The 24,725-nt window shown below is 38.9% G+C and overlaps 1 protein-coding gene across 2 annotated transcripts in view; it reads left to right on the top strand.

The window, feature by feature from the left end:
- BICC1 (BicC family RNA binding protein 1) overlaps positions 1-24,725 on the top strand; it is a 58,175-nt gene that overhangs the window by 11,483 nt on the left and 21,967 nt on the right. The window contains exons 2-3 of one of the 2 annotated variants that reach the window (XM_008642776.2): positions 804-873; positions 24,112-24,191. In XM_008642776.2, coding sequence (XP_008640998.1) covers positions 807-873; positions 24,112-24,191 — 147 coding nt within the window. In that variant the 5' untranslated portion in view covers positions 804-806. Of the gene's footprint in view, positions 1-803; positions 874-15,009; positions 15,168-24,111; positions 24,192-24,725 lie in introns of those variants that run through there. The other variant, XM_017746431.1, reaches the window with a different exon arrangement.

Genomic DNA, 24,725 nt, shown 5'->3' with positions numbered 1-24,725 from the left:
TTCATATATCTGAAGTCAACCAGTTCCTTCTCCTGTGTTACTGCTAAATGGGTTTGTGAAGCGCTGTAGCTCTGTGCCAGGATGAAATTTCAGTACAATATGCCTGTAATAGGGCTGGTGGAATTTTCACTGAGCCAAAGGCAGCAACAGAATGAGAGTTGACCCTGAGCTGAATGACTGCATGGTTTTCACAGTACAGGAGTGTGTGCATAGCTTTTCCCTGTTGGCTGGTTGGAGATGGACAGATAGGTTGCACACTGTGTCATAATAAATAAATGCTGTCAAATGTCTGCTCTGATCTGCTAAACAAAGAAGTAAAAATTCTGGAGTCTGGATAAGCTTATAATGAAAAGCTGCTTTTGGGTAGAGGTGAGGCAAATCAATATATCTTGACTTACAGAGACTTCGAAAGACTCGATTTAAATTTGATAGGCTTTACTTAAAAACCATTCTAAGGTAACCAAAGAAATATTTGTGTTGAATTGTAAAGGTCTGAAATTCCCTCTGAGATGGAAGTAGAGCCTGCTGTAGCTATTACTGGTCATTTGAACTTCATGGAAGCTGTTAAGCATCTTGGGTTTGCTCTGTGGAATTCTTTTGGATGATCAGAACTCAGCCACACTTATTAACAGATGAAAGTTCTCAGGAAAACCAGAGAAGCAGTTAATAGCTTGTGCTATTTAAAAGTAATAATAATCAACAGATTTAGAAATGGTAAACATCGTATTTTCAGAAAATGAACTTATGCCTTTGCAGGAGAAAAACAAAAACTTAATTTTTTGAAAATGCTTTCTTTTTAATAGATTATGGAAGAAACAAATACACAGATTGCTTGGCCATCAAAGTTGAAGATTGGAGCAAAATCGAAAAAAGGTATTTTATTTTGTTCTTACAAGGTGGGATTAGTTGTTGGAGTAGTAAAACTGCAGAATAAAGAATTGGATTTTTAGTCACACATCAATACTGGTCATCTGAAGTATTTTCATTTCAGTCTACTGTTTCTTATAGAAATTTCACATTGAAGTTATCTTGGCTTTATATAGGTGTTTGATATATAAAAGCCATTTTAAGGAGCTTGCAATTCTGTGGGTACTTTATTTAATCAATACTGTTGTACTTAATGTATTAAGCATGTGTGCCTTCTGCTGTATAATTGTGTATCTAATCAGAACAGTTTCTTTATTTTACAGCAGCCAAAGTTGGTGTTTCTGGTAACATTTTAGATGAGTGGGTGTTCTGTGTAGTTTTATGTTTGTTTCTGTAGAGTACAAAGATGAGTGTTGGCCAAGCCCAGCAGAACAGTAAATACTCATTGTGTCCCTGACAGGGACAGCCTGCATGCTGTTTTGAGTTCTCCAAGAAACCTAAGTGGAGCTGTTTCTTAGGAATGACCAGTATTATGTTTTAAATTGTGCTTCTTTTGGAAGTCCAGCCTATTCGTGTGAACTGAGTGTGCAGTCTGGAACATCTCTCTTTGAAATAAACCTTCTTGCTCTGTTCTTAAGGAGTCATAACTGTTACTGATTGAAAGCATCACTTAATTTGTCTTCTGCACAAAAAAATTAAATTGGGAGTGATTTTTAACATTGCATATGTTTCTTCTGTTCAGGATGATCCATATTAAAAACCAAGAATGTGAACTTCAGATAATTTCTCTGTTATGTACATAATGTATAGGTGGAGGTGTGGGTTAACCCTTAGAAAATGAATAACATCTCATGGGAAGAAAATTGATCTCTTTAGAAAGGTGCAGGATTAATACAATTTTTATGGTGTAAAGTGAGATTGTCTCTGAAGTACTTTCCCACATGGTATTGAAGTCCAAATTGATTTCATTTTTTCTTATCCCCACTTGTGTGGAAAAAGATTCTCACTTAAGGGGGGAAAATTGAAGAAGGAATTAAGATTCGGAAAAATGCCAGTGTTATGTATGTAGGCATTAATATGTGGGACTAACATTTATAGCAATGCAAGAGTGACAAGGTCTCAGTGCAGACCTGAGGAGTTCTGTGTACTTTGTGCCTGAGGTGCAATGAATTGATGCACACCTAAAGCTCCTCAGGAAACTCAGGCATGAGAGTTTGTTTTTCTTCCAAGGACAGAAAAGACATAAAGTGGTGCCTGCACAATTTTTTCCCTAATTTAAATGGACTTAGTTCTGAAGATGAAAAGCATGTATGAAAGGCCAAGAAAAGAGGGGTAAGAGAGGGGTTTGGCTGGGTTTCTGCATTGATACTTGGAGATGCAGGTTTAAAGTAGATTAATTTAACCTCTTTATTGGTGACCTCAAGTGGAAGGTAACGTGGGGAAGCTCTATCAGTATATGGAGCAAATTTGAATACCAAGGGAAATTAAACAGCTGAGAGTTACGAGCTGATAAAAATTGAGGAAAGGGAACACATACTACAGCTGGGCATACTGAGTGGATCTGCAGTGGGAATGATTATCCTGGAAAGTCTTCATGCCAAAAGAAACCTTAGATAGTGAGATAGTGATGGGCTGTAAACTAGACATTTTAGCAATATGCTGTACTATTAAAAAAAGTGTTTCAAATGCCTGTGGATTTCAGGGTGGCTGTAGAGTTCTTGTAGAGATTTGTACTCTGTGGCCAGCTCTGGTGTGCTAAGCTGTGTATATATACACCTAAGATAGTAAATTACAGCATGTGTACAAAGAACCCCCTTAACCCCGAGGTTCCTATTTCTTGTGAAATAAAGTGTAGTTTATATGTTCTGTTTACACTTAATACCAATTGTTTGCAATTCTGTAAGTTTCCATTTGCAGCTACGGCAGCTGTTTATATAGGGGGAAATATTCCAAGCGTTTAACATACTCTTAGCTTCACTTAATGACATTTGGTGATTGAGAGGAGAGTCTGCAACAAATAACTGGCCAGCTCTCTGGGGACTTGAACTCAGAACATGCTATCTCTGCCTGTCTCCTTGGCTGGGAACTGAGTGCCTGAGTCATTCCGTGAGGGAGCAGCATCTATGGGTGGACAGTGTTTTACCCCAGCCTTACACGGGGCCCGATCATAATCAAGACATACCAGATTTTTTGTGTTATTTTGCAGTATAATTTGCCTGCAGTTTCAGCAGCTTTGCATTCTGTGTGTTGTGGCCTTAGGTCATTCACAGCTTTCCTCCAAATACAGGGGAAAAACAGTCTTTAGGAGAACATTTCTTTTCTTGCTGTAATATTGGTCAATCTGTCATGAAATGCTTAGGGCTTAATGTATCATTCTTCTCCCTGCTGTTGACAGTTTCTAATTAGACACCACTGATACTAAATCAATAAGGATACACCATGTTTTGTTTTGAATTGAAACACAAAGGTATTGAAATTTACAGCCAAGCTGTGCATAGTAAGGTTCAGCAAGGATACGAAGACTAAGTTCTGTAAAAGATGCGGAATCTTTCATGATCTTGTAGAAAAAAAATATGCTGTAATGAAGCTGAAGCACCAAGAGTAAATGACTTGTGAACTTCTGTATCGCTTTTCTGTTATATGGATTACAGCTTTTAAATTGAGGAGTCCAAAATGCTACCTAATAAGTATCATAATGGTAATTCATTAAGTTACATTTGATAAATATTTTCTGATTGTTTTTTTTGAATTGCAGAAGACTGATGTCTGAATTTAGCATAAGCAGATTTAAAAAATTTGCTCAATCATATTTATTATTTGAGTTTTCTAAAATACCTCAATGCAAAGCTAAATTTAAAAAAAACCAACCAAAACAATTATCAACTCTCAACAGTTTCATAAGAGCAAAACAGGAATTTCCTGGTTTTAATGAACACCAGATGCTGCAGCCTTGCTCTAGTGATGAGGAGGGTTAAAGTATTTTGAAATAAACGTTTAGAAAATACACAAACATATAAATCTTCTATAGCATCTTAAAGCAAGCCATTTGTTCAGGCTGGCACAGAGATCCCATAACATTGAAGATTTAGGGAGGGAAGTGAACAGTTTAAAGCACTTCATGGCTGATTCCATCAGTAATGAAAGAATTGGCACTGGCGTGGTTTGCTCTCCTTTGCGCTGGTGCTGTAGAGCTCAGAGTATACCAAAGCCTCATGGTCTGGAGGTCTGAGATCTCCTCCAGTCTGGTGAATTAAAGACCAGACTGAGAGAGAGTTACTTTTGCTCTCAACATGCTTTTTCATTGTGTTGTAGTTACTTCTCCTTAGGAATGCTGTTAATTGTCTTTTAAAGATTTATTCAGTGGTATAAAAGCATGAGTAGATTGCCAAATCCTAAATGGTCAGATACTGTAGTTCCACAAACACTTTCCAAACAGGCATAAGCTCATGGGATTTTCCCTCTCTCTTCCCAAAATACTGACCTGTCTTGTTCTTGTTTCCAGCCCTTTCTGTGGGGCTGTCATTGGTGCTCTGATGGGGGACCAGGATGGCTTAAAATTAGCCGTGGATAACTCTTAATGTTGGAGAGGGGGAGTTCCTTGTGCATTTGCTATCTGTTTGAACCCTAACTTTATGTGCTCATATGTTTCCCCATCTGTTTGTATGGATCTGGAATGCTTAATGCCTTGGGAGCAGGTGAATGTCATGTTACTCACCAGCAGAGCTTGTTGATGGGTATTGAAGCTGTTTAGGAAATGGGTATATGGAAGTTCACATTTCACCTATGTTCCTTACTCCTTTTTATTTCCAAATTCTCCCTTCCCCAAACCCCTGTGTCCCTTTGTATTTCAACAGCCATAAAGATATTATGGGATATGTGTGTGCTCAGAATGCAGACAGCCTTGAAATAGCTTTTGGCTAACAGCCACCATAAGAATCCCTTCAGCTCTTGGAAACTTAGTGGCCCTAAGCAGGAAGATGTTCAGAGAGTTGGAGCAGGGAATATTTTGGGAAGTTAAAAAAGCTGGTAAGGGGAAATTCAAGATAAATTGAACTTAGAGAACAGGTATAGTTGTGGGGTCTCTTCCACCAGTCATTTTTAAAAAGGACTTCTCTTGCTCTTTTTTCTTCCTATTATTCCCATATTTTCATTCCTCTTCTATTTTCTTTAGTTGCCAGCTCTTTTTTATCTATATCATATCTTGAAGTTACCATCTTATATCTTTTCTTTCTCTCTTGAGCTGCTATTATTTTATTTCACCTCTTATTTGCTGTTTCTGGCTTTGTGGTCTTTTGTTTTGCTTTTTGTTTTTCTATTTTTCCTCTCTTATCACTGATGCGTTTTAAGTTGGTCAATAAAAATCTGGTCCATGTTCTGCTTGTACTTTTTTTCATCTGATTTTACTTTTTACTAATTCTTTCATATTTTCTAATAACTTTAAAAAATTTAAACTAGTTTCTGTTACCAAAACAATTCACTGCATGCCATTTTTCATTAGTCTATCTCAAACACAGGTACAGAGCATGTCAAATTCATATCCAAGGAGAATAGCAAGGCACATAGAGGTACTGAAGGCACTGGAAGGTAGGCAGCAATAACTAGAACAGGGTCCTGCTGGCATTCATTGCCTGGCAATTTGGTTTCACACTTTTTCATTAAACTTTGTGTTTTGCACCTTATCTTGCAAGCCAAGTGCAACTATTTCCCTCTGTGCATCCTAAGCTGCAAAAGGTAATGTGCACAATGAAGTTAATAACTGTAATACCACACTTGAGGCAAGTAACTACAGAGAGACTTCAGCCAAGTTAGTAAAACCTCACTCTCATTTATTGGAATGTTGTTTAGGTACAAGGGAAGCACTTTGCCCGCTCCAGGAGGCACTGTGATAAAAGCTAGAGCCTCCTTTCTTGTTAAAACAAATGTCACTGCATAATGAACTCAAGGCCAAACTTGGATGTGAGTTACTGCCTTGGATATCTAGAGTAAGTTAAAATGTTTGTCGTTTCAGACCTTTAAATCAACTTTCAGTTGTTTCCCAGTACTGTGATAGAAGCTGAAGTTTGTATTTTCAGATGAAACAGGGAGGGAGAGAACAAAGAGCTGCGGCATCAGGCCATGCAGGCTTCTGAAAGTGTGCAAATAAAACACCAGGTTATTTATTCTTTTCCCTTAGGCTTTCTGACAAATCTTAAATCTGATTGTAGGCTTTTCAGATAATTTACTTTTCTTTTCAAAAAGACTTAATTTTCTCAACTCAGTTTTTCAATAGTCTTTTTTGAAAGGAGTGCAGACTGCTTTTAATGCTAAACCTCTAGCAGTAAAATATCCGAGGAGTGGTTAATATGTGAGCAGTTCAGAGCTGTGCCTGCCTGTTCAGCATCCCATGTGCGAGCACTTCATCATTTACACACGTGTTCCATGGAGGGATTACATCATTGCTTAAAGCATAAGTGCATCATAAGTTAGGCAATATTGCTCTTGGTACTGCAACTGAGCTGAATCCCACATTTGTACAACGGAGAGACTGCCATTCCTGAAACACAGTGCAAAAAAACCACCTCGGATTAATGGATGCAGGTAGGACTTTGTCAATGCTTCCGTCCAAACCTAGTATTTTGTTATAAAATGTCAGTGGCAATGGAAGAGTTAATAACCCTGCACAGCACTGTTCTCTAGGAGTCACATGAGCTTTAAACAGCACTGTAACCTGTTGTAGTGTGTCTGGAAGTCTCTAGATTCTCCTTCCTGCCACAAAAACCCTCAGCCAACCAAAAACCACAACCCAAAAACTCCACCAAGCCAGAACACCCCTGAGCAAAGCAAAGGGCTCAGTGAGGCAGATGTTGAGAAACTTTGAGTAGAGTGAAAGGACTTGTGTAGCATCAAGTGGTTTTGAACCCTTCCTTCAGGAGATTCTTGTTACATTGATGGTATTTTATAGTAAATGCAAAGTTTAGGGGAATTAATAGATTTCTCTGCTTTCAATTATCGTTGGGATTGCCGAAATACTGAGAGGATTTTGGTCTATGCCACTAAATTTACATTGCACACTTAATCTTTCTCTGAATACCAGGTGGCTTGGTGTTCTTTGGAGGCTGGCATGTCTGCAAAGTGCAGTTATATAACCTGAAATTTTCCCCAAGAAATTGGCCAAGTCTGAGTTCAGTCAAATAAGCATAAAAGCAACTAAAAATTGCCTAATAGTTTAGGCTATCTGCTTCTTTGTCTTATGTAACTCCTAAGTAGATGTGCTCTATGTGGTTTTGTGCATATCTTCACTGAAGGAATAGTGAAGAGTTGGGACAGGGAAATGGTGGAGCTGCTGAAATGTTCAAAAAAACAAGTACTCCTGGCACTCACTGCCATGGTTTAGCTGACAAGGTGGTGTTCAGTCAAAGGCAGGGCTTGATCATCTTGGAGGTCTTTTCCAACCTTAAAGATCCTGTGATTCTATATAGAATAATGACTGTTAGGTTTCCTTTATTTTTTAGGTCTTTGGTGTTTTCCTTTTCTTTAAGGCTTTACATCTATGTTCCTCCTTCTTAATATAGTTGCAGCCATAACAGAGGTTATAAGTGTTTTCCTTAAACAATTTCCCTATTCTGGGCTGAAGAGACATTAGTTAATTTTTTCCCTTTTTCACAATGCATATATATTGTGCCTGATTTTAATTTTGTTAAAAAGTGATTTGGAACTAGCTGTATTGTGAAAAAACTCCAGAAATTAAGTACTGTATATTTCAGAGACGATTTAAGTTGCATGAAAACATTTTCTTACAGAAGCTACTTTTCTTAGTTACACTTGATTTGATCTTAATTCTTTAAATATAGAAGTGAATCCTGCTACTTTTCCAAAGACTACCCCCATGTAAATTGTGGGGTAAAAGTATTCATGTGAATAGGATTTACAAGTCCTCCTATAATTTCATTCACTTCTAAAATTGCAATCTCTTCATTTGTAGCCATATGTAACCTCTGAAAGTACATAAAAATGTCATGAATAGTACAAAACAACTTCATGTGCTAGAATTGCTTGTGTGCCTGCCACTACTTATCTGTGTTGCTGATTTATCAATTTTAAAGAAAAAAACACTCTTTACTGTAAGTTACTGTAAAAGCAATTGATAATATATGTTTCTGTAAATGCAACAATGTGCTGAGTTTTATTTTGCAAGTCAGTCTTAAATGCTGAATGAGCCTCACCTGAGAAGGTCACACAGCATCCCAGGGACTACCAAATGCTTCAGAGCTGTTAATGAAACAAGGACTCTAACAGTAGTTTTACATAGTTCAGGTCAACTCCTGCTCTTGACCTACTTTCGAATCTTTGTGTGCTGTTTCTAGTGACAGTAATTGTGGCTTCTGCTGTTCTCACAAAAAAACCCCAAAACAACCCAAAACCAAAACGATGGAGTAAATGTGGGATATAATCAGCTAATTTTCCTACCTTAAATTCAGTGCTATGAATAGCCACTTAATTGGTTTAGAGCCTTAAGCTCCAATTTAAAAAAAAGGGGGTGAGGGAATTAATCAGGCCCTTGGAGATCTGCAGTGATAATGTGGAGTTTTTCTGACAAACTTGAGTTTCTCACCCACTAAGATGCTTTTGAAAATTGTGCCAACTGTCCTGAAAGGCTGTACCCTAACTGTTGGTAGGAGCCTCAAATGTATGGAGTGATTACTCTTCCTGTTCTGTGGCCTTTAGCTAGGGATGTAGAGTGATGCAGAGAAGAGAGCACCTAAACTTTTGAAGTTCCTGGATGGTTAAGCACTTTCAAACAGAGGTAACTTTTGTATTGGTTCACAATCAAGGTTTAATTTGTTTAGTCTAAGCACTGATCTCAGTGTGCAGATCAATGGAAGTGGGGGCTCAAATTGGCCAAAGTCATCCTACAGAGTTATTCTTGCAGAGAAGGCAATGTGCTTTATCCCAGCTGGAACTCTGCTGGCAGCTCAGTGGCTGCTGCTGCTCCAAGGTCTAGGCCCTAACAGAGCTGTTGGGTGCTTCCCTTGTTCATGTGGATCTCCACCCTTAGAGGCAGGGAAATAGTCCCCTGTCCGTAACTGCTGCAGTGGGATGAGGAAGGTGGTGGTTTGGGGACTCTGCTGTGGGCACCTGTTCCCTCAGGAGAGGAGCTTTTCACCTGGTTACACAGAGGGCAACAGAAAGGTGCTGTAAATGAGCTCTTGAATTTACTTCATGAGTCTTTCCCATCTGTAAGCAGAAAGGGATCCCAGAGCACCAGTTTGAGACAATTCCATGTGATGGCAGTGGGCACAATGGTTTTTGATCACCAGACCCCAGGACAGCCTCATTCCATATTCTGTGAGTAACAAAGGTGCACTCATGCGTGCCTTTTCCAAGCACTTGGAAAGGCAAGGCTGGTAACTACTTCTGCTAGCAATGAAATCAGGGGAGACAGGATTGTTTTCACTGCTGGCAAACAGCACAATTGTGGTCTTCTCTCCCTCTCCTGTCATGTGCATGCTTACAGCCTGTCCCCTGCCTCCATAGCTCCCTGCTAGGCAGCTCAGCCCTGCAGCCTGGCATGCCCTGGTGCCAGTCCCACTGACGCAGGGGGCATTCAGGGCTGCTGGGTTATGGGGGCCAGTGCTCTTTTGTCAGCAGAATTTTTCCTAAAGCTGTTTAGTTTTGGTTCCCAAAGTATAAAGTTGTGGGTCTGACTTTATACCAGTTCAGTAAAGGTTTTCTTAAAAATCTTGGCATTTAAATGCCTTTTCCTTGTTGGTGCCATGACAACAAAACCATTGGTTTGGGTATTCTGTGTCAGCTCTCTCCGAGTGCAGCAGAATTCCCTTGCAGCTCTTATTTGGTCTCACTAAAAACAGGAAAAAAGATTCACCCTGTTATGCAATTATGCACCTAATAACTATGTATATAAGTAGATTTTAAAAAAATATATGCTCATATCTTAAAAGTAGATGAATTGCACATATGATTCTGCAATGGAATTGAAAGTTACTCATGCCAGGAGATAAAGGGTGCTCAGTAATGTTTCTTGAGAATGCTGGCAGGATTTGGGGTGGGGAGAGTAAGATGGTTTCTTATCTATGCAGTTGCTTCATAAAATAAAATTTCAGTCAGATCTGGTACGTGGTCTGGGAAATTACAAGTTTTTTCTGTTCCTTAGAATGGCATTAAACTTATTTTTGTGCTTGACCTTGTTACAGTAAAACTAATGCTATTTGCATTACTCTAGTACTTTTTCCTTTAGAGAAGGGATTGTTCATCCTCTTGAGTATTTTTCATGAGAGAAGATGAGCCCTTGGTGTCAAGTGTCCATAGTACATTTTTGGTCTTTTATCACCATGTACTTTTTCCTGGGTTTGGTTGGAAAAGTGTTAAGAAAGGTCAAGTGTCATGTTTCATCTTCTTTTAAGTATAACATATTCTTGCTTCCGTGTGTTTAAATCCTAATGGTTGAGAAGGCTTAGAGGGATGTTGGGAAGTTCTTGCTGCCAAAATAATGCATTACTGTGTGCAAATATCTGACACTAATATGAATAACTGAGGGTGATAATTTCAACGCACCAGTTATGCATTAAGCATTGTTCAGTGAGTGGCAGTGATATGTCAGGTTAGTAAACATGATTTGAATTTTTGCTTTGATTTGGAACAAAAAATGGCTTGAGTGGAGGAGGCCAGAACCCTCCAGTGCTCAAAAGCATAGAGAAACTAAGATGCATAACAGAAATCTTCTTAAGAGTCTTGTCACAGTTTGGAGAGGGAAAAAAAAATCATATGTCCTTGAATATTACTGGTGAGAACACTACATTTTTTATACTTTGAAGCAATGATACCTAATGTGTGATATTCTGTAGCTGACCAAAAAAATTAGAGTCTTTCCAGTTTGTTGATATGATGTTTCTGTAGCTGCCATCCCCGAAGAGGCTTTCCTGGGGACAGGAGCACTTGCAGGTAGGGCTGGCTACTGCATTCCCCTCTCCAACCCTGATCAGGTCCTAGAAACCTTCTGGAATTACAGTGTATGTGAGTATCATCCTCTCCCGGTGAATCTGATGTATTACAAATAAAATTTTGATATTTTTGTGTAATTACTTTGATTTCAAGCATTCTTTATATTGTGCATTCTAAATATAGACAGAGTCTGTGCCAAAGACCGAGTGCAAACTTACAAAACCATCATTGATAGAAATTCTCTTTAATGACTTCCTCTGGAAACTGTAATTTGAATCATATGATTTTTCTGAAATAGCAGTAGGAGGGAATATCTGAAAAATGGCTGTAATACAGTTCTCTGAATTTTAAGCTTTTCATCTGTACAAACTTAACCTTGTATAAAGCTTTCTGGTCATTTCATTCTTTGATTATTTGGCAAGACTAACATTTTCTGTAAAGCAAGTCAGATCTAAAGAGAACAAAATCCAGGGCATAGCTAGTGTTCTGGTGAGTTTTTTTCTTCTTGGTCCAGATCTTTAATGTTTAAAAAATATTTGTGTTTTTATGGTAAATGTTTGTTGAGCACTCCAGTAGTTTTGGCTTTGGAATTGGGTTAGTTTAACTAGCAAGACCAAAACCGTCTGGCAGAGCTTACCAACCAAGGCCAGTCACAGAGAGCTGCTGGCAACATCTTCTCCTTGTATTAACTCCAGTGAAAGGGGAAGGCAAATGAGCTCTTGTTAATGGGAACAAAGCTGTGGGAAAGGACAAAGTTGGGAATGAAGTGGAATGGGGAAAGTGAGAGACATGGAGAGGAAATGAGAGGTTGATGAGGAGACTGAAGCCAGTTGGAAAGAAGTAAGTGGGATGGCAGCAAATGTGAGAATAGAGTGAGGGTCTTGAAAGAAATGAGGGTTTTGCAAGAATAGAATAATAAAGAGTTAGTGACAAAGGTGGTGTAGAGATAATGGGAAAACAGATGGGATGTGCAAAAGAGGAAGATGTTGTGGAAGGATTGGGTGAAAATGTATATTCCAAAAAGTGGAGGAGGATTGTGTTCAGAGGTGTCTGGCATGAACTCCCGATACATATCCTAGTCTTGGAAATTGAATCAAACACAATTCTGAGGTTTTTACTTCATTAATATCCTAGGGAAAAGCTGGTAAATACCACAGTATTGATGTGTACTTTCATTGCTGTCCTAGACCAGTGATTCAGTGTCTAATATGTCACTACTCCCATCTGAGGTCTTTGTGCAGCTTCCATAAAGATGTAGTTTTGATGGCTGCAATTTAAATTTGTTAAACATTTAACAGATGTCTTGTCTTGTGTCAAAACATACATATGACTTAAAATACCAGGAATGCAAAACATGAATTTCTGGTCCATGGGAGCTGAGGATATTGGCAATTTCTACTAAAAAATCACACAACAGAATTAGAATGTGTGCAAGTAAACCAAGATGGCAATAAAAAGGATTAATTTTGAGTGCAGCTTTCATCTAGCTGATGGGATTTGTGTCCAGTGCAATGTCAAATAATGTAAACATTGTTTTGCAGTGCTGGAGGAGAGTAGTGGCCAAGAAAGTAAGCTGAGAAAATACTGGGCTTCAGGAAAGTGCAAGCTGTTTTGTGAAATTGGCTTAAAGTACTCTAATGCCAAACAGCTCCCACTGAGATTTCCAGCAGTAAATTTGTAGCTATACATGTGCAAAATGCATTCCTGTGTACAGTTCCCCTCTCCTGCTCCTACTGCTCTGAGTGCAGTGAGCAGTAAAGCTCATATTCAGCTCTCCTGCCTCTGGGTGCTGTCATGTGGAGGGTTGCAAAGGTGAATTGGTGCTCATGGGTGCACATTTGGTCACATCAAAGAAATCTGAATTGTCAGATTGAACATGTGCTTTCTCTGAGGGGAAAGAATAATGAAAGTGGCTATTTGGGTGCAGTATCCTTTTATTTTCTTGTGGATTTGCTTACTGAAGGATGTTGCAAGAAGGGATACCTGTAGAAAAACTATGAGAGTGCACATGGGTGCATTTGGGAGGGGAGCAGATTTTGGATTCCATAAGTAAAGATGGAGTTAGTTCCAGAGTGATGGGGTTGGAAGAAAAATAAACCAAAAGAAACTACTATAGAGAAGGCCATTTATAGCATGAATTATTGGTAAAATGCCAGACAAAGATAAGAAAGCTATGGCAAAATGGGTTATGCTTTTAATCAGCTGACTCATGATATTGAAAATTACTTCTCAGCAGTATAAGCAGCATATCAGCCCAAACGGAGAAATTGTCAAGAAGTAAGAGACTCTTGGCCATTAATTCTTTTTTTCTTGTCTCCCTAATGTACAATGACAGACACAGATATTTTTTGCATTTTTTCTTTTTCTTCATCTCCTGTTAATTTTGCAAATAAAACTTTAACCCCAGTCATTGCCAGCAGCAGCTGAAAATGAACATCTGCTAACTTAGATTTGAGTGCCTAAATTGCAGCTCCTAAAGCTGTGTCTGCAAGTGGCACCCTTTGCTGTTCTGTTCTCATCCCCTGGTAGGGAAAAGATATGAGCAAGAGCTGTGGGGAGAAGTGATGCTCTTCACTTCCTGATATTAAGATGAATTTTTGTCTTGCTGACCTCTTTCAATTGCCAGTGCCTTAATCAGCCTAATGATGCAGCTTTTCTTTTTGGTTTTGTTTGTTTGTTTTTTACATGGGCAGGCTAAAGGTCATCCAGAGTGTGAGGTGTGTGAGACCATAGCTGCTTACTAAAATGTTGACAAAAACCTATGCCCAGTGCTGGCATTCAAGAGTTAGACTGGTGTGGTGGAGTATGGGGAGTGTTAGGTCATACTTTTTAGTTTCTCTCAAGCAATTCTCTGGTTTTTAAGTCTAGTGTTTGCTGGTAATTTTTGAAGTGACTCTCATGCCTGGGATAATACACAAATATTTACAAAACTCCTTTGTTTTAATGCTGGTTGAAATTTACCCAAGTGAAATCAGTTGAAGGCAACTTTTTGAATATGATATAAATGTATTATTGATTGAATTATCACTTTTTAGGGGTTTTTTTGTCATACTCATGAGCTAGAATTTGATTTTGCTGCAGTTACTGGAAAACTTGTCTTCTCCCACAAGTATTTAGATAGCTAAACTGTGGGGACAATTTTCAGCTGACTTACATTGTTTGTCCACAACAGTTTCTCTACACTTTCCTGGTTCAAATTGGTGGGACATGAAATATTTGTAGGAGATGCTGGAAAGGGGATGTAATTATTTTTTTTCTATATTGAAGCAGTTACTGGGAAACTGACACTAGGATTTTTTTTTTTTTTTCCCTTCCAAATGTGGAGGTAGAACTTGAAAGAATGATGATTTTCTGTGATTTTTCTCAGCATTTCAAATGAAACAACACTACCACCGTTTTTCTGAGCGGACATATTCTCTGTCTGGAGGCACAAACTTCCTGTGCCTCACTCTCTTCTAGTCTGGTTTTTTTTTTTATAATTTGCCAAGAGTGACTGTATTTGCATATTTTGCCGTTTGAAATGCGTGCATGCACATGAATTACCCTGTTTTTCTTTGGCCAGTGGCTGCTCTTCTCAGGGTGAGATGTAAAGGTGGAAAAATTCTGCTGTTTTCTGTGCTTGTGATGTTTGGCTTGTGAATATTTTGAGGGGAAAGCATCTCTTTAGTTTAAATACTTCTCCAAGTATTCACTTTGGGTACTCGGTGCTAGGTTAGCTAATTAACCTACAGAGTAGCTGTTACAGATGAAGGATTGCTTCCCCCAAGGCAACTTTGTAAATGGTCAATAATTTCTGTAATGTGTTGCTGAGGCAATCAGTCCGTAATTGACTTAGAGATTTAAAGTGAGTCTCTTGCTGACATTGTGTTTATTGTTTGGAGTGCCAGATTAATTACAGCATGTATTGTAGTTGCTGTATTATGACCTCCATCTGCTTTTTATTAACTTTCTCTGCAAATGAGAAACTGTCAGTGCATACTGTTTCTTACATTCTGAAGAAAAATTCCCCCACACCCCACAACTGTGTACTTTAAAAATTAAAGAACCGTTGTGTTTAGATCACAAGTTTGTTTATTTCTTTTGTTTCTGGAGCAGCTGACTCAAGCACAGATGACTCCTCCCTGTTTTGCAATAAATAAATGGACGGAAAGACCATCCCAGGCCATTTGAAACTCGGCCACAGGAGTTGGTGTTGGTTCTCTCTGATCCGAGCAGTTAGACACGCACAAATCCGCAGCATCCCTCGTGCCAGCAGCTGGCAGCAAATCCCTCATTTACTGGAGTCACTTCTCCGAGCCTCCAGCCTGCTGCCACTTCAGCAGACAGCCCCGGCCATTAATTCTCCGCGCTTCGCCTGCGGGGTAGGTGACAGGCGAGAAGGCTTTGAAAGAAAGTCACATTTGCTTCAGCCTTTTATCTCGTTTGTGCTCGTCTTGCCAGTGTTTCTGTGCTCGGGGTGTGTGTGCCTGCAGCCATGAGAGCTTAAAGTCATGAATTTGTACTGGCTCAGAGGAGGATAAAATGTGTTTATGGTCACACTGGTGAATGGTTGAAGGAAATGCTAGGTAGCAAAGGAGCCAGCAGGTGGGCATTGTGCTTTAAGTACATTTACACAAGAGTGATTTGAACTTTGTTCATTCCTGTAGGAGTAGGAAGATTTGGGGCTTTTCTGCTTTTGATCAGGGCTTGCTGTGTTTTCTGTGAAGAACAGCGATTTGCTTACACTTGGCCAGACAAGGGAGGGGCAAAATACAAACACAGTTGTAATATGAAGGGAATTGTCAAGGGGCTTAACATCCAGTGAGTGTGCTTGGCAGTAACTGTAGTAAAACTGGAATTCCAAGCCCTGGAATGTAGTAATATAAACTTATTGCTGTAATTAAATTACTTGAGAGTACAAATTTGTCATGATCTTTCAGTGAAAATTGGAATTAGTTGGTGTATTGGTTTTGGATTTTTTTGGAGCTTCTAGCAAGCAGATACCCTGCAATGTGCTCTGCACTGCATTTCCATGTAAAGTAGAGACTGACGGGGTGTTCCACTCTGATGCCCATCTTGCTCTTTAAACTCAATTTTTGGGACACGGAATGCAATTTATCAGAATGACTGCTGAAATTCACATCACAGAGATGCTCAATAGGTGATTAATTTCCCAGAGGTGAGTTTTGCTATTAGTCTAATACTGGGGAGAGACAGATGGACAGAAGTGATGCAGAGAAAATTCATCTGAGAATAGCTCAGGAACGATTTCTTGATTTGAAAGGCAACACTGGACATCTTTCAGGTGTTTGCTGTTTTCATTTCTCACTTTATCACAAAGAAGTTACCCTTCCAGAGGAGCAGTGTGGGCAGTGTTTGCTTGCTCTGAGCCCCTCCCTGAGAAGAAAAACAGAAGTTTTTAAGTAGGTCACTGTTCTTCAGGAGATGAAGGTTCTCTTCCCAAATCAGCTACAAACTGCCTGTTATACTGGTGAAAATAATTCAATATCTGTGAATAAGAAAAACCTTTTAATGTAAGATTTAATGTAACAGCTGTTACAGTGCCATATACATATTGCCACACTAAAAGCTAAGAAATGATCAATTACTACATGATTAAAATGTGTGAATCAGTATTCACACAATAAACTGTTAGTATAAAAGCATCTAAAAGGTTTTAATATTCAGAACCAATTGTCACCAGATGGGTAATGCTTCTGTTGATTAGGTGCATCCCAAGGGGTTTTAGAAGGAAGATGGAAACACTACTTCCCTTGTCTCTATTTGTCTTTTTCCTCCTGGTGACTACAGCCTGCTCAGTAGTGGTGCATGGAAAAAGCCAATACATTGCCATGCTGGCTGGAAAAAAAATGTGTACCTTGTGCTTTTAAAAAGTAATGAAAGAAATAGTCCTGTTCAGTCAATAGCAGAAATTTCTTGATAGCATATCAATTTTTGAGTCAAATTTCATACGCTTAATATTATCGTAACTTTAAAATATGTATTGATATATCAAATTTCAAGCCCAAGAGGTAGAGATGGGTGTGTCAATGATGTAACTCTGTCTCATAAAATGACTTCTTACAGCTTCAAAAAAGACTGCAGGAAGTTTTTCTTATTCAGTATCTATCTGTTGTAAGCAATGTAATTAGTGTCTGGTACATGGGAAGAAAAACTAGGCAGCAGAAGTAATCTGCTTAGATTGGAGTTTTCATCATTTTTGACAACTGGTTTGTCATCATTTTCATCTAATTGATGTACCTGTTGCTACTTGAGTAACGCTCAAGAAGACAGTTTAGATGTTTCTTTATTGGACCTGCCATTTTTCTTTGTTTAGAAAACTCAAAGCAAACAAAAAAAACTACCTTGTTCACTGTGTTCATCAGGAATACAGTTGAACTAACCTCTAAAAATATAATAATTTGAGAAAGGAAAACTTTCTTGTGGAAAATTCATTTCACAGTGTGATACTAAAGCAGAGAAGGTAAAGTATTTTGCAAATGCAGTAACAGTGATCAAAAATATTCTATGAGCACTCTGTGCCTTTAGTCACCAGATGTCTGATGTCCTGTTGGGAGGCAGCTGGTTTTATCTTTCTGCTAACATTTCATTCCATCCTGATTCCCAAGAGGGCAGTTCTGTTTGCCCTGCTCACTCAGGCCTATATAGTGCATTAGTCTTTGCTGAAGACTAACTGCATCCTCCTGGTCCAGCCACAGAGTTCATCCCTTCCAGTGGCTGTGTCCAGACCAGCTCACACGATGGAGTGCAGTCAGTCAGAGCAATCAGACAGTAAAAGGTGCAGCAGTAGCCAGGGGTTGGATGTGGGAGCACTGCAAGGAAGGCTGAGCCTGAGGTGTGAATTGAGGCTCACGAGTCAGATGATGTTTTTTATTTAGAAAAACACGGTCACAAGGACTTTTTTGAAAACGTGTGTGTGAGAAACTAAAATTACCTCATGGCTTATGCATCAGAATTGCAACCCTGAGTATGAGGCTGTGTGGAGATACAGTGGTGTTATTTCTGATTGGAATGTTGTGTCTGTTTTCTAGGGCCTCTATTAAGCTGATCTTACAATACTATAGCTTTTTTCTTCTCTTTATTTCTTATTTTCTTTCCCAGGCATTGTGATTCTGTGTTTGTGCTTTGAAATACAATGGCAACAGACACTTAAATAATGAACTGTGAATTTGTTGGGTCCATGCTGAAAAAAATAGGCCATAACAGACTTTGTGTCCTGCTGAGAGATTGCCTTGCTTTGGGTGGCTACTTGGGCTGAAGGCTGAAGAGCAACTGCCCAAGAGGCAGCAGAAGGGCTGCATGGCATGTGCCTTTTGGTGGCTGACTGCATTTGCAAAATGTCCCTAAAGGCTCTTTTTAGAAGAAGTAAAATAAGGAATTTAAGTTAATCACAGTGGTAAGAAACTGAAATTATGTAACTGAAATGGAGTGTCTGGGTGATTACAATTAATTCATTCTCATTTCTTCTTTCCAGGTTTTCTTCTCCACCTTGGCCTTCCCCTTCTCCCTTGAAACCCCATCACTTTTCTGTTTAAATTGCCATATGATCTGTTACCTCTTCCTTGTCTTCCCTCTTTGCTTATGCTTTAAGAGAAGTCTTTTCATTTCCTCTGTCACTGGTCCGAAATCCAGTCATCAATAGTTTATTTCTCCAAACATAATGTTGTACAGGTAATCTAATTTTTAAAGCTTATCTGATGTCTCTGGCTAATTTTCACTTAATTCTGGGCATTATGAACATGAATTTTCAGTGTTCTGCTGGGATGTTTTAAAGCTGCTAGGAGACCCAAATGTGGCATTCAGCTGTAATTGATGTACAAGGGCATCTCATTTCTTCTAATTTGTGAGTCTACATCAAACAGATATTTTACTCTAAGAGCCCTTTTAAGTAGCCTGTTGCAGATACTGAAGTCTTCTTTTGAGCTACACTGAAATCTTTGAGAAGCAAGATTCTTCTCTCTGCTCTCCCAGATGTTGCACTGCATTCCTCAGTTTCTGTGTGAGTGAGGTCAGTGTGTTGCTCAGTCTGTGCTTCGTGAATATCTGTGTATGTCTGCCTGTGTGTATATATGTATATATTGTATTGTTATAAATGGTGGAGAGGAGTGAGCAGGGGATTGCTGGCTTCACATCACACAGTTCTTACAGGGCAGGGTTGAAAAGCAGTGCTCTGGTAGTTAATGCCCCTCAGGTGACTGCATGGCAGCAACCAGAATGTAAAAGGAGCGAACAGTTGTGTGTGAACTGCCTTTCCTGGAGCTGTGTAGGAGCGGTGCAACAAGTATTTACTTTTTCTCAGCTTCCTTCTTGTGTTCTGAGCAGAAATCCTTGTAAAGATGGAGTTAGATGCCAGTAAGGGGGGAAAGTTAAGAGTGAGAAAATGCTGAGAAGACAGAGTCTTTCAAATGTGTGCACACATATAGGCAGTGGCTTTAGCTCTTCCCAGGGACATTTCATAATCAGTTGTTTGTCCACAACAAACAGATGCCCCAGAATGCCCAGAGCCTCAGGATATGTCTCCTCTGAAGACACTGTTAATTGCTTGCAGCCCACATTGAGTTTTATGGTGCTCCGGGTAGCCTTTTGATCGTGCCCAAGTAGCTGGGTGAAATCTTGTTCAGAGACAATAAATCTGCAGTCTAATTTCAACTAAAAAAGAAGAAAAAAGACAAGCCCCAAACAAAAAAACCACATGTTGTTATTGAGTGATATCTGAGGATACTCAGGAGTCTGCAGTAGGAAATGGCTCATTGCTTTCTGCCTTAACACATGAGTAGTTTTTTCTTCTGTGGTTTAGACACCAGGAAGAGAAGTGAGTGCCCTGAGTTGTGTTGGAGAGAGGGCGAGGATTCTTTTAAGCTGGTAAGCCAACAGCACCAAGTGCCCAAGTGAGGAATTTACTTGATTATTCAGTCGAGCTCCTTTGCATGTGCCCTTACTCCTGAGCATTTACTGCCTGCTTTTAGCCTTGATGTTGCTTTTCCACAGCAATAGTCTGAGCCTATTTCAAGTCTGTCTTGACTGTTACCAATCATCTACTTTGGTGAGTGAATATCCACTCCTAAAACTGCACACAGTATTTCCTAATTTAAGAACATTAAATAAATTGTTTCAATTCAATTATCCTTTTTTCCATATTAATAGGAAGCCTTACTTGACCTTTTTTGCTTAAATTTGCTTGTTTTATAGGTCTGTGTTTCTTCATCTTGTTGTAGGGCAAACAATGTACTTGCCCTTTCAGATGAGAACATACCAACTTCTGCCTGTTAATTTGGGTTTTTTTCTTTTTATTTTAACTTCTCACATGACTTGGTGTGTTTTGCTGGTACTTTTGGGTCAGACACTTCCATAACTTGTCCCTTAAAAATGCTGGGTCTCTTGTCTTTTTGTTTGAATGGCTCAAGTTCAGTAATACTCTTGGGCTATTCAGATTTTAATCAGCCACTCATTAGGAATGACTGTCATCTGCCCTGGTGTTGCCCAGTTGTCTGGCTATTTTTAGGGTAGTGGTATTTGTGTTGCTTAAGTCAAGGCTGTTCATCCTGTAAACAAGCTGGATGCATAGCTATGGTCTGAAGAGCTCCCCCAGATATTAAATGTACATTGGACTGCAGGAGAGGCCTACACAGTTAAATGGCTTAATTATTTGAAATATTTCTTGCCTGGCAAGAGTTGGTGTAGATGCATTTGCACTGGCACAGACATATTTTTGCTTGGAGGAATTTTATTTTGTTTGCTGAAGTGTGACACACAATAGCAGCAATAGAGCTGGAGGCTTGCTGGTATAGCTGTGGACAAAGACTGAGGAGGTGAAACTCTGCCAAAGTGTGGAGTGAGGAATTTGAGGATAGGAGCAATAAAAGACCACTTGAAGGCAGGAGTCTGGCAAAATGAAGACTGTTGAGAAAAATTTCCAGCAGTGTCTGTTGTGTAACTTCAGCTTTCTATTCTGTGTAAATATTCCTCCGTTCTCGAGAAGGACAGGGAAAAGCCTGTTGAAATTAAATTTTTCTTTTCCATTCCTAAGAAAAATATACTGCCCTTCAAAATGGATGGAAGAGGTGGTTCACTATACAATGGCATTTTTAATAGTTTGCAAGACACTAATCATGTTGTTTCTTAAGAGTTAAAAACCTTTTCCAGGGTCTGACACTACACTTTATTTAAAGTGTTAAAGCCTTGTATGCTTCTAGCACACAGACCTCTTCTGAAGCCTTTGTTCTGTGTTTGCAAATAGTTTGCAGAGCTGGGGTGTCTCGTGTCTTTATTTATGGTAGGCACCTGTTCTTTGCTCTCTCTCTGGTTTTACATGAAATATACTTCCAGTTGTATTCAGGAGCTTAAAAAAAAGTGTGATTCCTTCCCCCCCCCCCCCCAGTAAGAACAGGTATCAAACTTAGGTGTTCCTTAGGGATGAGGAATGACATAGCATCACCTGGAAAAAAGTGGCATTGTTGTGGCCCCAGCTGGTGCAGGTGCTGTGGCCACGTGGATCAGTGTAGATCACGGCTGGAGTGCCAGTTCGTGCTTCTCTGCACCGTCAGTACTGGACACGCATCACAACTTGTTACAGTTCTGTGCCTGACAGTCCTCTTCACACTTCTGAGTGTGCCAGCAATATTTCTGGGGGCTTTGACAGTGCATTGCTGCCCTCACACCTGTAGGTATTTCAAATATTAAATGTAGAGCTTTATCCAACAAGGAATCTTGTCTTAGTACTAAGACAAAGTAGGATTTTTTTTTTCTAAATTAAATGTAACTGTTAATCTGTGGAATCAGCTGCAAAGCAAACAAGCTATTTGTTTCCACAGCTATATTAAGAAATTTAGTTTCTGTAATACACAGAAAATCAGGTTATTATGATCTAATTGTGTCTCTCAATTTTTAATTGATCCCTGACATGATCTGTTTGTTGATTGTTATTTGTGTACTTCTGAGTTTCCCAGCAGATCATACGTAGTTTCCAAGTGCTTTGAACTCATGCAAGTCCAGTTCAAATACTTCAAAATCTTTTAGTTACAAGTAACTGTTTTCAGGCAAAGTTTGATGAGGTTGTGTTTAAATAGTGTTTCAAAATTTCTTTCATTTAAACTGACCTGCTTCATTTACATTTCCAACCACTGTGTCCTTGGGAAGAAGTCAAGTAAGGAAAGGGTACTTAAGATCAATTTTGAAAGATTTGGTAGCATATTTTAGAATTATCACCGGCATCAGTGGATTCTTTCTTGCTTTGTGTGTTCTTCTTTGGCTTTGTTTTTAAAGTGAGCAACTGAGTTTTTTCATCTAAAAAGAATAAACAATAAGTGTAGAAATACAGGATGTTTGGCTGAAGCTGTCACTATCAACAGAAAAGAGATGTCCAACTGAGATGAGAAATGGAAAAAACGGGTGTTCTGAAATGTATTTTCACCCATGGGTGAGCAAATAGTATTATGGAATGATAGTAATCTCCTTTGGTACTAAGAGGATGCCAGGCTTGATTTCAGGTAATTTTCCTACGTATAATCAAATGTGTATTTAAATAGAATGTTTGTGGATACATGAAAAGCAGCTCCACAGTGGTGGTGGTGGTCTGGCCTTGTGTTTTTCCTGGTTGCATCTAAAGAGCACTTGGAGCACACACAGTGTGCTAGAATCTGCTGCTGGGAATTTCTGACGGCGACATCCACTTCAAATATCGTTCACAGCTTAAATGCATTAGAACCACATGGCTTCCTGACAACTTAAAAAAGAAAAGAAAATTTGCCCTTAAGACTATTTTGTTGGGTTTTTGTTTTACTTTGCTCCATTGTGAAAGGCTGAAGCAGCAGATTTTTGAAGCTTCTGTAGATTCTATGTGCGTACGATGTTTTTGTGACTACAGTTTTTCCATTTTGAAAAATAAAATATTTCTGTTTCTCGGAACTCAAAATGCTGCATTTTTCTTGACTTTCATGAAACTTGGCAGTGAATCCTCTGTTCCTTGAGTGTTTCTTTATCCCCAGCTGAATGTGCTCAGAACTTCTCAGTGGTAAAGACCAGAGGCTTATTTTTACTGTTGGAATGAAAAGAGTATCCAGGCATGACTTCGAGTTTCAATTTTCAGCTGAATAGTACAGGTTTACAACCTAAAGTTGTATTATTCAATATTTCTTTACTAGGAAGTGATTTCAATCACTTGAGATGATGGGAAAGGCAGATACATTGCATTACAGCTGTTTTCTCCTACCACTGAGAATATATTTACTTTTATATTCCCTAAGATGTATGTATTTGTCTAGCATAATGAATTACATTAATTCAAGAGTCAGAAGAGGGTTGAGAGTTTCTTTTTGAGAGCAGTCCATTGCATCACAGGAGAAAAGATCACTGCAATAGGGCAGATGACTCAAGAGCAGGGGAAAGAGGCATCACCTGCAATATCGTACCCTTGTTTCTACTAATAATAAATATGGGTGGTAGTTGGGCATTTCTTTGTTTGTTTTAATTGAACTTATATTTAATGTTTTGACAGTGATTTTGCACTGTGGCACTTCGTGCTCCTGGACACCAGATGGTGCTGCTAAACTGGCTGATGTGTGATTTTCACACTTGGAATAATTGATACTTGATTTAGTTCCAGAGTTGGGTCTGTACTTTCTGGCCAGGTGTATATTATGGGATCAGAACTGCACCTGGTAGCTCAGCCCAACACCTTATGTTGTTTAAGGGAAATGGTCTGAAAATTATCATGTGGGCTATAGAATCAAAATTTTAGATCTCACTGGTCAAAACCCACCATCAGCTGGTGTTCCTGCTAATTTCTGTACTTTACACTTCAGCGATTTGTTTTATTAAAGTCTCATTTAAATTTCATTTGATAACAGCAATCAGAAGACTTTAGGTGGAGACACCTTTAATGCCAGGTTAGAACTGCAAAGGATATTTCTAGAGACTAATTAAATATAATGAAGTGATGATGAGGGAGAGTTTGAGTTTGGTGGGCTGCCAAAAAGCTTTGAGCTGTCCGCTGTTACTTTTTGTTTGAGAAGACCTTAGCTGCATAATTTATTGCAGACAGTGTTTATGGTACTGTGATATACATTTGGGTTTGGATTTCTATTTATTTTAAGTTGGTACTCGTGTTTACTAAATTCATCTGGTAATCCTAATTGTGGGGCTGAAGGGATGGAATAAGACATTTGGTCTTCAGCTGAATCCCAAAGGCTGTGGTGGTACAGTTTATCGGTGGGTTATAAATAAGGGGCTCAAATTGATTTGAGCGGTGAGGAAATTTTTTTATAGCTATTTTACTGTATTTTTCTTACAAGTTTATTTCTTTTATAGATCCCCATATTAAAGTTTCTGGGAAAAAAGAAAATGTTAAAGAAGCAAAAGAGAAAATCATGTCTGTCTTGGACACAAAAGTAAGAGAATTTTCTTAGAATGACACCTTAGCCCCTAATTTTGTGGTGACATTGATCTCTTTAATAGGCACATTTCAAGAGAAGGTATTTATGGACGCTCTGAAGCAAAGTCTCCAATATATGCCTTGCAGATGTTGATATTGGTGTATACCCACATATTTAAACATTTTGCAAGAAAAGGCTTGCTTAAAGCAGCTTTTCCAGATCTGAATTATATAGAAATAATATTTCCAGCCATATGGCTAAAAGCATAAGTGGCTTGTTCATTGAATTGAGGTTTTTCTTTAAAATCTGAAATACAGCTTCACTGCAAGCAGTAGATTATGCAACCACGTCAGAGAACCTAAAATTTTGTTCCTCTTTGAAATTCAATTTTAGGAGCATTTATGCAGTTTAAAGTTTAACTGTTGCCTAATTCTTACACTCTGAAACATCAGGACCAGAATTTCTAAAACATCTAGATTTTTGGCATGGGGTCCCTTCTGTTCATCAGAAATTATTTTAATTCATCAGCAGCCCTTTTGGGGCAGTGTG

Source organism: Corvus brachyrhynchos, unplaced genomic scaffold (assembly GCF_000691975.1).
Source record: "Corvus brachyrhynchos isolate BGI_N302 unplaced genomic scaffold, ASM69197v1 scaffold279, whole genome shotgun sequence".
NCBI lineage: Eukaryota > Metazoa > Chordata > Aves > Passeriformes > Corvidae > Corvus > Corvus brachyrhynchos.
This window is presented reverse-complemented; position numbering and strand designations above follow the sequence as displayed.